The sequence below is a fragment of the Tursiops truncatus genome, chromosome 15, assembly GCF_011762595.2.
Source record: "Tursiops truncatus isolate mTurTru1 chromosome 15, mTurTru1.mat.Y, whole genome shotgun sequence".
NCBI classification, from domain to species: domain Eukaryota; kingdom Metazoa; phylum Chordata; class Mammalia; order Artiodactyla; family Delphinidae; genus Tursiops; species Tursiops truncatus.
Genome location: NC_047048.1, coordinates 73225373 through 73239983, shown reverse-complemented (window position 1 = coordinate 73239983; position 14611 = coordinate 73225373). Strand labels below are relative to the sequence as shown.

Genomic DNA, 14611 nt, shown 5'->3' with positions numbered 1-14611 from the left:
TGTTTTAGGTGTTGGGATACAGATGTGAACAAAGCTGACAAAAATCCGTACCCTCAGATTATGAACTGACTTTCTAGTGGGGGAGACCGACAAAGAAACAAGGAAAATAACTCGCTGTCAGAGGTGGCGGGTGCAACTGGGGAGGAAAGAGATTTCCGTTTTAACGTGCAAAGGCGAAATTTGAGCAAAGACCTGAAGGAGGTGACGAAAGGGCCGTGAAGAGATCTGGATGAAGGCTCCAGGCAGAGGGAACAGCACGTGCAAAGGCCCTGGGGTGGGGACATGGCCTGGCATGTGCAAGGAGCAGCACAGACACCGTGTGGCCAGAGCCACGTGGGCAAGGGGGAAAGTGGAAGGCGATGAGGTCAGGAAGGGATGGGCAGACTGCGTAGGGTCTTGTTGGTCCTTTGGAGAGTTTGGAGGTTTTTATTTGGCATTAGATGGGAGCCCTTCAGGACTTTTCAGTAGAGGAAGGCAGACTCTTGCTTTTGTTTTAACAGGATCCTTCTGCCTGCTTGATAGAAGGAGGTGAAGGTAGAAGCAGGGAAATCAATTAGGAGGCTGTTATAATCCAGGCAGGATTATCCTATAACCTAACCCTATGACACAGTAGGCCCTAAATACATATTTGTAAAGTAAATGAAGGAAGACATAACTGGTCTGGCTCTCTAGACCACCTAGAAAGGTCCACAGGTCTGGTGCAGGGGCTCCGGCCCCAGCACAGGGCATCTTCACACCCCACAATTTCCTTTCTTCTCACCTCCCAGGGAACTTCTCCCGTCTGATCAATGCCTTGTTCTGACCACTTCTCCCTCTCCCTGGGCTGCCTGATCGCTCCCAAACTCCTCTCAGCTACTCTTGTTGGATTTGGGGCTCCTCAGAGGAAAACAGCCATCGGCATCTCTGTGGACAGGCCTGGGTGAGGTCCCAGGCGTTTCCCCAAAGCTGTGATGCACAGTCAGCCTGAGACCGACTCCTCCCTGCAGGTCAGATAAATCCAGAAGCAGGAGCGATGCTTCTGAACGCTCAGGATACTAGGCGTTGCCAGTGATGTCTTCCTGGGCTGGGAGGGCTTTGCCAAGGTCTGTGAGAAAGACACAGGACGAAGAGAGGAGCGGGATGGACCTTTCCTCAAGCTGGTGGGAATGAGTGGTGGTGTCCGCGGGATGGACAGAGCATCGCTCAGCTAGCGCCGCCCAGATTCACCAGATACTCTCTCGGTTCAGCCACCTTTAATCTTTACTAAGAAGGAGGAGAATGGAGGCAGAATCCCTTGTGTCATTTTTAATTGATTTCTCTAGCATACAGAGAGGGGCTGGCACAAGTCCAGGGAAAGTGGGAGCTGGAGGAATTCATCAAAAATCGACCTACTGATGACTTGAGCTGATGAAATAATTAGCTCCTATTATCCTCCAGTCTCTGATCATGGAGATTTGACTTCCATGCAGAGGAGCAGCATCCTGGCTGAAGGGTTACCGCTGCCTGGGAGTGGAGGGGAGCATTGCTAAGAAGACCAACATGGGTGCCAGGAAGAGTCCAGTCGACCATATCCCCCAGCTCCACCCACGATCTGGCCCGGCCCCCCCTGTACCTCCGCATCACAGGCCAGAGCCAAAAAGGCCCTCCAAGGGCACCTGGCCTCCTACTGTTTCAGAGCCAAATGAGGAAACTGAGGTTGGGAGACTCTTAGGAACTTACCTGGAGATCTGCTTCCAGGAGGTTCTGGTTGAGCAGCTGACTCAAGCCAGAGTGGGTTTGAACCCAGTCTCTGCCCCTTATTTGCCCATGTGATCATGGGAAAGTGCTTTTAATTCTCTGTGGCTCAGCTTCCTCATCCATAAAATGGGTATAATATCGATGGGTGGATATGCGGATTAGACAAGTTGATATATCAATACATAAAATGCTTAGAGCAGGGACTGGAGCGTTGCAGGCCCTCGATAAGCATTTGCTGTTACGATTCCTGGTATAAGAGCGTTGCTGTTTGTAGGGCATCCGTCAGAAATTCGCTATTTTATCGCTCGATGTCTGTCTGAAGGAACATGAATGCGTATTTTTTTTTATTTAACTATAGTTGGTTTACAATATTGTGTTAGTTTCAGGTGTACAGCTTCGGATTCTTTTCCATTATAGGTTATTACAAGATACTGAATATAGTTCCTTGTACTATACAGTAAGTCCTTGTTGTTTATCTACTTTATATATAGTGATGTGTATCTGTTAATTCTATACTCCTAATTTATCCCTCGCCCCTCCCCTTTTCCCTTGGGTAACCGTAAGTTTTCTGTCTGTGAGTCTATTTCTGTTTTGTGAATGAGTTCATTTGTATCAGTTTTTTAGGTTCCACGTGCGCTATCATATGATATTTGCCTTTCTCTTTCTGACTTATTTCACTTAGTATGATAATCTCTAGGTCCATCCATGTTGCTGCAAATGGCAATGTTTCATTCCTTTTTATAGCTGAGTAGTACTCCATTGTATTTATATCCCACATCTTCTTTATCCGTTCACCTGTGATGGACATTTAGGTTGTTTCCATGGCTTGGCTATTGTAAACAGTGCTGCAGTGAACACTGGGGTGCATGTATCTTTTGGAATTAGAGTTTTCATCTTTTCCAGATATATGCCCAGGAGTGGGATTGCTGGGTCATATGGTAGCTCTGTTTTTGGTTTTTTAAGGAAACTCCATACTGTTCACCAATTTACATTCCCACCAACAGTGTAGGAGGATTCTGTTTTCTCCACACCCTCTCCAGCATTTATTATTTGTTGAATTTTGATGATGGCCATTCTGACCAGTGTGAGGTGATACCTCGTTGTAGTTTTGATTTGCATTTCTCTAATAATCAGCGATGTGGAGCAGCTTTTCATGTGCTTCTTGGCCATCTGTATGTCTTCTTTAGAGAAATGTCTATTTAGGTCTTCTGCCTCTTTTTCGACTGGGAAGTTTGTTTTATGAATGGCTGGCTGGAGTGTCAGTCAAGCTCACGGTTTCAGTTGCAAAGCACAAAGCATCCCAGTGTGTTTCCCGAGGTAGGGAGACATGGACTGATAAACAACGTGATTCAAGGATCCCCCCCGCCATGATTTGGGATAATTCAGGGACCCATTAGAGTCTAGGGCGCGTCTCCTTTTCAACCCTCTCAAGCCTCCCATTACCTCCAGCAGAAAGTCTCTGGATGGTGCTAATGTGCCTCGTTGCCTTTCAACACCTGCTAATTTCCCTTAAACAGAGACAGTACAAGTCTGAGAGCTGCCGGCCCAGAGCTCAGCTTAGAGCCTTAAATGTGAACTAGAAGCTGTTAGACGGACAGAGTAACACAGTTTCTGCTCTGTTTGACTTATTTGTGTGATTAGTTCTACAGGAACGGGACGCTGCTTTTCCATTTATTCTTGGATAGAAAGTCGCCTTTTTCAAAACCATGTGTTTCGTCTTTTTCAAACCATGTGTTTCGCCTTTTTCAAAACTATGTGTTTATGTCTTTATTTTTAAATGAGGCTATTTAAAGGAGCATGTGAACCAAATGATAGCGGAAGGGTTGTGCAGGGCCGGCAGAAATTGGGGCTATGGCCCCTGAATGTGAGAAGCTGGGAAACGAGTTCAGTGGTGAGAGGCCCTCACCAAGCTGTCAGGGAGAACAGAGGTCAAACACTGTCCCTGCTGTTTTCTCTCCAGGTGACCTTAGGACAGTGATTAGGCCTCAGTTCTCAGTTTTGTTTTGTTTTTTTAATTAATTTCTTTGTTTGCTTTTATTTTTGGCTGCGTTGGGTCTTTGTTGCTGCGCCTGGACTTTCTCTAGTTGCAGTGAGCGGGGACTGCTCTTCATTGCTGTGCGAGGGCTTCTCGTGGTGGTGGCTTCTCTCGTTGTGGAGCACGGGCTCTAGGCGTGCGGGCTCAGTAGTTGTGGCACGCGGGCTCAGTAGTTGTGGCTCGCGGGCTCTAGAGCGCAGGCTCAGTAGTTGTGGCGCACGGGCTTAGTTGCTCCATGGCATGTGGGATCTTCCCAGGCCAGGGCTCGAACCCGTGTCCCCTGCATTGGCAGGCAGATTCTTAACCACTGTGCCACCAGGGAAGCCCTGTTCTCAGTTTTTAAATGGGGATAATAGTAGTACCTGTGTGAGAGGGTTATTGGGGAGATTGAGGGAGATGCTGCGGAGTGCCTGACACAGGACCCAGCTGCAGTGGTGCTGATAATAATCTAATAATGGTTTTCACTGTGAATGATGTGTTCCAGTCAGTACACACCATGTGCCAGGCTCTGGACTCAGCATTCTGCCTTAACTCATTTACTCCTTCATGTCCATTTTATAGATGGGGAAACCGAGGCATAGAAGGGTTGAGTTACTTGCCTAGGGACACCCAGCAAGTAACTTTAAAGTCCGTGAATTAAGTATCATATAACATGGGCACAAAGCAGCCACCCAACGCGTGTCACTGCAGCCACCCTTTCTATTGCAAGATGTGGGCTTTAGCAGATAAAGAGATGGGGGTGGAAGTCGAGGCCTGTCCGCCGTGAAACTCGCGGTTCCCAGGTCAGCTTCCCGATAATGTGGGCTTCACCTCATCTGTCTGCACAGATGTCCTTTCAGAGGCCCCTGGGGTGGGAAGCCCTGTGTGGAGCTTGCTCTCTGTTCTCAGCCTTCTCTCACTCTGTAGTACACAGAGAACCTCACCAAAATCTCCATTCCTTTATTTATCTGAATATTATTTGGCACTGTTCTGTGCCAGGCATGGTCCTAGGTGCTGGGGACAGAGCTGTGAGCAACACAAAGCCAGCCTCTGCCCTCGTGGAGCTGACCCTCCCCAGGGGAGAACTGGGCAATAAATAAGGTAATTGCAGGTGTAGTAGGGACTGTGAGGAAATAAAGCAGGTTATAAAACACAGAGAGTGCCTGGGGCGGGGGCAGCACCTCAGATAGGACAGTCAGGGCAGGCCTCTCCAAGGAGGCGACATTTGTGCCAAGACCTGGCAGAGGAGAAGGAGCCCATCAAACAGAATCTGGGGAAACATTCTTTCAGGTTTAAGGAAGAGGAAGTGCAAAGGCCCTGGGGCAGGAACAAGTTTGACTTGTCTAAGTGACAGAAAGAAGCCAGGGCCTGAGAGCAATTGAGAGGACCGGGGAGAGGTGGACAGGGGTCGGATCACACCCGCCCTGTGTGGCTTGGTGGGGAGTCTGCATTTTGAACCCCAAGGCATGAGAAGCCAGGGGAGGGTCTGAGCAGGTGAATGACAGGGCTGGGACTAAGGTGAGCTGAGGGCCTTGCACCCGTCCACCTGGAGTGGGTGCCCCTTCAAACCTGTGCACTGAGCACCTCCCTGGTCTCACCTAGTCCAGACCCTGTGAGTCGTATGTTTGGATTTGAATTTTAGAAAGATCCTGCTGGCTTCCCCTGGGGGGCATGGAGGGTGGGGGCAGGGGAGGAAGTGGGAGACCCCTTAGAAGGCTGGTGCTGTCCCTGGGAGAGATGATACAGGCATCACATCCCCCTGTGCGGAACCTGGGGTCCGTGATGAGTCCGCTGAGCTGTGGCTTGGGGTGGGGTGGGGTTCCCCATGACAGCAGGGGCAAATGGAGTCATTCAAGGTCACGGGAACGGTGACTCAGCCCGACTCCAGCGACCTTGGTTTCCTCCCAACACGTCTGCTTGCTTGCTTTTTCTTTCCTTTTAGACAAATGAGACCAAAAGTCTATATCTGGACAGGACTTGAAGGCTTATTTCCTCAGGAAGTAGAAAAATGACTGCAGAGAGCAAAGAGCAGAGTGAGATCTGAGACCCGCCTGAACCAAGATTAGCTGGCCCACCTTCCCCTCCCCTACCTTTGCTTGTGACCCCATCTGACCCGGGGTCAAGGGGGTGACCAAGGTTGCAGTGGAATGTGACAGTTCTTCTCCCTCAGCTTTTTAGCTCTCAGTTTTCTCTGTTGTCGTTTTGTTTATTTTGCCACGTAAAACCAATACGAATAACTTGCCCAGTTACGGGGTCTGTTGATGGGGGGACCTTTGCGAGCGTCCCTGTTGGGTTGAGTTCTTATAACAGTCATGTATCCCCATTTTATTCGTGGGGATACTGAGGTTCCTCGCTGGCTTATCGATGCGGAGACCCAGCTGGTGAGTGACAGAGCCAGGCCTGAAACAGAGTTGTCCAGCGCAAAGCATCAGCCTGGCTCGTCCAGACCCCTCCCCAAATCGCACGCTACCTGAGAGCTGGGGCTCCGTCCGCTCACCTCTGCATCCTCCGTGGGGCTGGCAGAGAACAGATGACCAGAAATGTCTGCTCCTCCAGACTGGGCTTTTTCCTTTCCTTTCACTGGGGGGCGATTTGTCTTGCATTGGTTGGATGGTTCAGAGACAGGCTGACTACCTGACTCGGGACTTGGGCTGCCACCAACGCATCCGGAGGATCGCTGGGTCCAAGAGAGGAGTTCTGTCTGCAGAAGTAGTCTCCGAAGGCTTTCCTGCCAGTCTATTCTCTGAGCCAGTTGCAGATACTTTCCTTGTAACTTTAGCCGAGTTGGGTTTTTGTTCTGCTGTAGCTGTCCCTGATCAAAGAAACTCTCACTGTCACTGCCAGAAGGCATCGTAGAAATCATTATGCAAGTCTGAGCAGTTGGGCAGCCTTTACAAAAAGATTGACCTGAATCTTTTCCTCTTACTTTAGATCCGTGAGTAGAGAGGGAGGAGAGAAAAGAAACAAATCCACAAAACACAGCTCCAGACTCCTGCATCCTGCCAGAAACAAGGGATCAGCGGGAACGTAAAATGGCGCCCCCCGGTGTCCTGCTTTGCTTGCTCTCTGCAACTGTCTTCTCTCTCCTGGATGGAAGTGTGGCGTTCCTGTCCCACCACCGCCTGAAAGGCAGGTTTCAGAGGGACCGCAGAAACATCCGTCCCAACATCATCCTCGTGCTGACGGACGACCAGGATGTGGAGCTCGGTAAGACCCTGGCCGCTGGCAGGCGGTATCGACCAAGCTCACGGTGCTGGGTCTCAGGATCCTGATGCAGGATGCTCGGGTAGACCCTGCAGGGTTCATGTCCAGTCGACTGAACCAAGTCCTGGGGTGGTCGCACACGCGTGAATGCACAGCTGGGTCCTCGAGGTTAGGGGTCTCCAACCTTTTTCTAATGCGGGACCATTCCTAGATTCCTCCAAAGTCTGAAGGAGAAGAGATGTTAAGACCAATTCATTATTTCTGTCCAATTTCTATTGAGAACCTACTACATTCCAGGCAATATTCTAGGGCCTGGAACTTCAGTAGCGAGTCAGGCAGGCACAGTCTCTACTCTCTTGGAATGAGGGAGACAGATAATCAGAATCATTGCTAGTTCACATGGAAGATAATTTCAAGAAGGGAGAAATGCTCTGGGGTAACTGAAGAGGGTGCTGGATGCGGGGGAGGGATGGTCAGAGCTATTTTGGATTAGTTATCAGGGAGGGCCCCTCAGAGGAGGTGATATTTGAGCTGACGCTGAACAGAAAGAAGAAACCAGCCTGGGGCATGTGTGTGTCTGTGTGTGCGTCTGTGTGCGTCTGTCTGTGTGTGTGTGTGTGTGTGTGTGTACATACCCCTGCTCCACCAATCTTAACAGGTTTGGGTGGGCTCAGCCTTCCTTGGTGGCATCTAGGGGAAGGGAAGGTGGGCCCTATCGCCGGTGACCCGACTCAATTCACAGGTTTGGTGCTTCAGGAGGGTGAGGGCAGCCGCCTCTCGTCCTGAGCTGCTTCCCCTCTTAGTGCTGTGGGCTCCAGGGAGAGCGGGTGAGGACAGGGGCCCTTGCCAAGATGTAGTTCATTTACACCGATGACAAGCTGGAAAAGGGCACCCTCCCTTTATCGCCCACACAGCGTCCTCCCTGAGCCGTATCCTCGCTTCACTGTGTAAACCATCCTGGACTTCCTGTCCCTGCCAAGCAAGGCCCTGGGCTCCTCCACCCAGCTGGGCGTCTTCATTTACATGAGGCATTTCTCACCACATTTTCATTCGCCTGAGAAGAAGTCCCCATAAATGAGGCCTCTAGGAAGGAGGCCCCCAGAGTCAACCTCAGCTGGACCTTCTGTTCCCCAGGGTCAAACTCCACCTACATTTCCAGCTTACCTTTGGGGGTCTCTCTCAATGTCAGTCTTCTTTCTCCTTTTCTTGTGTCTTCTCCCCCTTCGCATTCACTGATTTTACTGGTTCCATTTCTCCACATTAAACCCTACACAGCGCTGCCCTAGAGGTGCATCTAGGGAGGCAAGCCACAAATGCAAATCACATAAGTAATTCTAAACCTTCTCTACTTTTTTAAAAATTAAGAAGAAACGGGGGAAATTAATTTTAAAGACATATTTTGCTGAACCCAATATATCCAAATTATTGTCATCTTAACATATAATCAATATAAAAAATCATTAATGAGATAGTTTACATTTTTTATATTGCTTTTACAATCTAGCATGTACGTTACACTTCGAGGACATCTCAGGACCAGCTACCTTTCAAGTGCTCAGTAACCGTTTATAGCTACCGTACTGGACAGCATACAAGCCCCTCTGCATTTTCCTTATCCTATAAGCTAGATTTCCCTTCTCATCATCAGTGATGATGATAGACATACTACTGGGTATTGTGAAGATCTGGGGAAAAGCCTTCCAAGCAGAGGGAACAGTGTGTGCAAAGGCCCTGAGGCAGGACCAAGGAGACAGATGTGGCTGGAGCCTGAGGAAGGGTCATAGCATGACCCTGGAGAGAAGGAAGGGAGCCAGATCTTGGAGGTTCTCCTGGGTTGTGGTAAAGAGTGCCAGTAGTGGACCAGGTGAGTGGTGGGCCTTTAGCCTCTGTCCACTATCGAAGGGCAACCGACTGTTGTTGGTCGCAACAAATTTAAAGGTTTACTGGAAAAGCCTCTGCAGCCAAACATAAGATTGCGGTGAAGATCCAACTGCAAGTCTGCACCCTTTTTGGATCCATTATTAAAAGTACGAATCAGTCTTTTAAGCACCAAGTAAAGGTGATTTCTGTACGTCCGAGCCAGTCCTTATCATGATTTGTATTAATGAACGCAAGTATAGATGTTTCTCAGGGAATTTATCTGTGCAAAAAGAATTTGCAGCCAGGAAGCAGTCAAAGCCCAGGGCTTTTATTGACAGTTTGACACGTATGATACCTATCTCACAGGCAGCATTTAGAATGAGCCACATTCGATAGCCATGGGGAGCCTACAGAAAGTGTCCATAGGACTGTGAGTATTGTTTCTGGCAGAATTTTGCAAAGAGTGCTCAGAGGCAGCACCTGACCTCAGGGCACCTTGGTCTTGCCTCATGGGGCCCCTCAAGCTGTTTCCATCGTAGTTCTGCCTGGGGACCCCCCCGGACGTTTATTCATGCATTCAACAGATATTGATTAAGCATCTACTCTGTGCGGCGCACTGTGCCGGGAGCGGGAGATCTGGGGAAGGATCCCTCCAGCTGGAGAGAACAGGAAAGGCAAAGACAGTTAGAAATGAGCTTGGTGGGTTGGGACAGGAAGAATGCCTGTGAGCCAGGTGGAGCGACCCCGGGTATAAGTGGAGAGAGATGAGGCCAGGTCGTGCGGGACCTTGCAGCCATGGTGAGGGTTTTGAGTTTTATTCTTAGTGAAACAGACATGAGTGAAAATGGGCCTTGAGCAAAGGAGGGGCTGTGACCTGACTTAGGTTCCAGTAGGATCCCTCTGGCTGTTACGTTGAAATAAATGACATTAGGGGGACAGGACCATAACGGGGCAGGCGAGGATGGAAGCCTGGACCAGGGCAGGAACAGTGGAACCCGGAAGACATGCATGAACGGGTTGGACGGGGGCTGTGGGTGGTGAGGAAACGAGGCGCATTAGCGGCGACTCCTAGGTCTTTGGCTGGAACCAGGTGAATGATTGAACAGGCACTCTTAGGAGCGCCGCATTTTTGCTGCAGCTGCGTGATCTAACTAAGCCTCGTGTCAGAATCTGATTGTAAGTTTGCACCTGTGACTCTCAAATAAAGCCAGCAGCATATGCAAATATAAGGAAAGGACCGCCAGGTGTGATGAGGACGTGGGAGAGAGGAAAGCAGAGAAAACCAGGGCTAACTTACAACATCCTCTTCACTTTAGATGGAGAGACTGAGGCCCAGAGAAATGAAGTCACTCGTCCAAGGTCACACAGCTAGAACGTGGCTAAATGAGATTTGAACCCAGAGCCTGTGGTCTTAACCGCTCCTCTGCTTAACCAGTCTCCTGGGATGGCTATTCACTTCTTTCCAGATTGGGAGTGTGTTTGTTAGTAGTTTCCACTATTACCAATACCGTTGCTGAGAATGTCTTTATACGTGCATCTTTGCATAGGTGAGCGAGGATTTCTGAAAGATAAATTCTGGGAAGTGGACGCAGTAGGTTTGGATCCCTCGTGTTCGGTGGTATCTGTCACTTTCCCCCCACAGCACTCACTTGCACAGATCGGTGCCTACAAGTCTTCCCTTCTGCGAAGGAGCCACAGCCCCTCCAACAGCATCTGGAGGAGGCTGTGCTTCTTTTAGGAGGTGAGGGAGGATGGCAAGGTGGTAGAGGGGGGAGGGGGGATTTTTATAAACCACCAGACAGACCCAGATCAATAATGCATGTTCCCCCGAAAGGCCAGCACATTATCTCACAGTCAGCAACAACTGGCACACAGAGGGTAGTCCTAAAAAATTTATCATCTGCTATTTTCTGCTCAGCCAGGCGGCAGTTCTGATGGTTCTTGGGGCTGGAGACTTCGCAACTAAGATGATTCCAGGCCTTTCTTCCAGTCCCGGGGCGGAGAACAGCCATCCATCCTAATTAGGGTCTGGATGAGAGAGCTGGTATGGGACACAGCACAGAAGAGGGGCTCTTCCTGTTTCCTAATTGTGAGGGGGGTGCATTTAACATGCCTCCCTGAGTTGTCATTTGAAAGTGTCCAGTGCCCAGGGGAACAGGTTCCAGGGCGTATTGGTCAGTAAGTGGCCTCCATTATTAATGTATTTTTCAGAGCGATTGGGAAAATCCCTGTGTTTGGATGACCCTTGGAGACCAGCAGGGTCTTGGCCACCCTCTTTACCAGGAGGGTAGAAGAGGGAGAAGAATAGAGAAGCCAAGGTCTCGTTTGCATGTGTCCTTCAAATAGGCCTTGAAACCGGTGGACTCTGCCGGGTTTACTAGTTTAATTCAATCCAGGCAAACCCTTGGTGAGCCTCCAGGCCTGGAACAGGCTCTGAGACACCAAGATGAGTTGGACATGGTCCTTGCCTGGAGCAAGAGAGTATTTGCGACATCCCAGGACCGTCTGTTCTATGACTTGAACTGGACTTACCTTTTGAAGCTTAAGTATTATTTTAACAGGAAGCTTTAATTATGACTGTATATGAAACACTGGTATCTACTGGTTTTTCACTAGTGGATACTAGTGAAGGTCACTGCAAGACCAAGTCTAATGAGAACAGCAGTGTTTTCACCTCTCAGCAAGATGTTGCCTCCCCTGAGGCCGAGGCCTGGATGGCTTTGTTATAAAAGGTGATGGTTTCCTTTGCTGTGCAGAAGATTTGAAGTTTCATTAGGTCCCATTTGTTTATTTTTGGGTTTATTTCCATTTCTCTAGGAGGTGGGTCAAAAAGGATCTTGCTGTGATTTATGTCATGGAGTGTTCTGCCTATGTTTTCCTCTAGGAGTTTGATAGTGTCTGGCCTTACATTTAGGTCTTTAATCCATTTTGAGTTTATTTTTGTGTATGGTGTTAGGGAGTGTTCTAATTTCATTCTTTTTTTTTTTTTTTTTACAGAACTTATAATTTTATTTTAAAATTTTAACCATAATATGGGTAATTGTGAGAAAGATACTTAAGGTTTTTTATTTGCCCAATTTCCAAATAGTTCCTTATTCTTTATTTTCTAGTCTAGGCAGAGTTTTAATTTCCTTCTTAGCTGTTTACATTTTAAAAGCACGGTTAAGATTTACATCTTCAAGGGAAAGTACACAATTTTTCTCTTAAAGGTTTTGGAGCATGGACTTCCCTGGTGGTGCAGTGGTTGAGAGTCCGCCCGCCGATGCAGGGCACACGGGCTCGTGCTCCGGTCCGGGAAGATCCCACATGCCGCGGAGCGGCTAGGCCCGTGAGCCACGGCCGCCGAGCCTGTGCGTCCGGAGCCTGTGCTCCGCAACGGGAGAGGCCACAGCAGTGAGAGACCCGCGTACCGCAAAAAAAAAAAAAATTTTGGAGCATATTTGTCTATTAGCAGAAATCTAGGGTATTTACTATTTAAATTTTTCCTTCTATTTCTTAGGTGAAGTACAATTGTACTTCCAATGTCCTGATTTTTTTTTAACAATATCTGCAAATGTCTGAGGGAAAATAGGAAAGAGTCTGAGTGGATTTTGAGTTGCTTTCAGAGTTATGCTTCTGTTTTTCTAAAGAGTCAACTTGTAAATCAAGAATTGCTAATTCCAACTCTTTCTTTGTCTGCATTTCTGTAAGTCATCTTCAAAGAATTGGATAGACTTTCCCATTATAATGTTTATGAGTGATTAGCCCATCTAACCACATTATTTGAATTTGCCTTTTTATTTTTTTTTATTTTTTTTTAACATCTTTATTGGAGTATAATTGCTTTACAATGGTATGTTAGTTTCAGCTTCACAACAAAATGAATCAGTTATATATATATACATATGTTCCCATATCTCCTCCCTCTTGCATCTCCCTTTCTCCCACCCTCCCTATCCCACCCCTCCAGGCGGTCACAAAGCACCGAGCTGATCTCCCTGTGCTATGCGGCTGCTTCCCACTAGCTAGCTACCTTATGTTTGGTAGTGTATATATGTCCATGCCTCTTTCTCGCTTTGTCACTGTTTACCCTTCCCCCTCCCCATAGCCTCAAGTCCATTCTCTAGTAAGTCTGTGTCTTTATTCCTGTTTCACCCCTAGGTTTTTCATGACATTTTTTTTTCTTAAATTCCATATATATGTGTTAGCATACGGTATTTGTCTCTCTCTTTCTGACTTACTTCACTCTGTATGACAGACTCTAGGTCTATCCACCTCATTACAAATAGCTCAATTTCGTTTCTTTTTATGACTGAGTAATATTCCATTGTATATATGTGCCACATCTTCTTTATCCATTCATCGGATGATGGACACTTAGGTTGTTTCCATCTCTGGGCTATTGTAAATAGAGCTGCAATGAACATTTTGGTACATGACTCTTTTTGAATTATGGTTTTCTCAGGGTATATGCCCAGTAGTGGGATTGCTGGGTCATATGGTAGTTCTATTTTTAGTTTTTTAAGGAACCTCCATACTGTTCTCCATAGTGGCTGTATCAATTTACATTCCCACCAACAGTGTAAGAGTGTTCCCTTTTCTCCACACCCTCTCCAGCATTTATTGTTTCTAGATTTTTTGATGATGGCCATTCTGACTGGTGTGAGATGATATCTCATTGTAGTTTTGATTTGCATTTCTCTAATAGTGATGTTGAGCAGCTTTTCATGTGCTTCTTGGCCATCTGTATATCTTCTTTGGAGAAATGTCTATTTAGGTCTTCTGCCCATTTTTGGATTGGGTTGTTTGTTTTTTTGTTATTGAGCTGCATGAGCTGCTTATAAATTTTGGAGATTAATCCTTTGTCAGTTGCTTCATTTGAAAATATTTTCTCCCATTCTGAGGGTTGTCTTTTGGTCTTGTTTATGGTTTCCTTTGCTGCACAAAAGCTTTTAAGTTTCATTAGGTCCCATTTGTTTACTTTTGTTTTTATTTCCATTTCTCTAGGAGGTGGGTCAAAAAGGACCTTGCTGTGACTTATGTCATAGAGTGTCCTGCCTATGTTTTCCTCTAAGAGTTTGATAGTTTCTGGCCTTACATTTAGGTCTTTAATCCATTTTGAGCTTATTTTTGTGTATGGTGTTAGGGAGTGATCTAATCTCATACTTTTACATGTAGCTGTCCAGTTTTCCCAGCACCACTTATTGAAGAGGCTGTCTTTTCTCCACTGTATATTCTTGCCTCCTTTATCGAAGATAAGGTGACCATATATACAATGGAATATTACTCAGCCATAAAAAGAAACAAAATTGAGGTATTTGTAGTGAGGTGGATGGATCTAGAGTCTGTCATACAGAGTGAAGTAAGTCAGAAAGAGAAAAATACCGTATGCTAACACATATATATGGAATCTAAGAAAGAAAAAAAAAAGGTCATGAAGAACCTAGGGGTAAGACGGGAATAAAGACACAGACCTACTAGAGAATGGACTTGAGGACCGGGGAGGGGGAAGGGTAAGCTAGGAGGAAGTGAGAGAGTGGCATGGACATATATACACTACCAAACGTAAAATAGATAGCTAGTGGGAAGCAGCCACATAGCATAGGGAGATCAGGGAGATCAGTTCGGTGCTTTGTGGCCACCTAGATGGGTGGGTTAGGGAGGGTGGGAGGGAGAGGCAAGAGGGAGGAGATATGGGGATATGTGTATATGTATAGCTGATTCACTTTGTTATAAAGCAGAAACTAACACACCATTGTAAAGCAATTATACTCCAATAAAGGTGTTAAAAAAAAAAAAGGTGATGGGCAGTTTTGAGAGAGGCGTTAAAGGTGAAGC

The 14611-nt window shown here is 47.2% G+C and overlaps 1 protein-coding gene across 9 annotated transcripts in view; it reads left to right on the top strand.

Moving 5' to 3' along the window:
• Positions 1-14611, top strand: part of SULF2 (sulfatase 2) — a 140481-nt gene that overhangs the window by 24255 nt on the left and 101615 nt on the right. For 6 of the 9 annotated variants that reach the window (XM_033841146.2, XM_033841143.2, XM_033841147.2 and 3 more), the window contains one exon: positions 6662-6937. In XM_033841146.2, coding sequence (XP_033697037.1) covers positions 6763-6937 — 175 coding nt within the window. In that variant the 5' untranslated portion in view covers positions 6662-6762. Of the gene's footprint in view, positions 1-6661; positions 6938-14611 lie in introns of those variants that run through there. The other 3 variants (XM_033841149.2, XM_033841148.2, XM_033841150.2) reach the window with 2 other exon arrangements.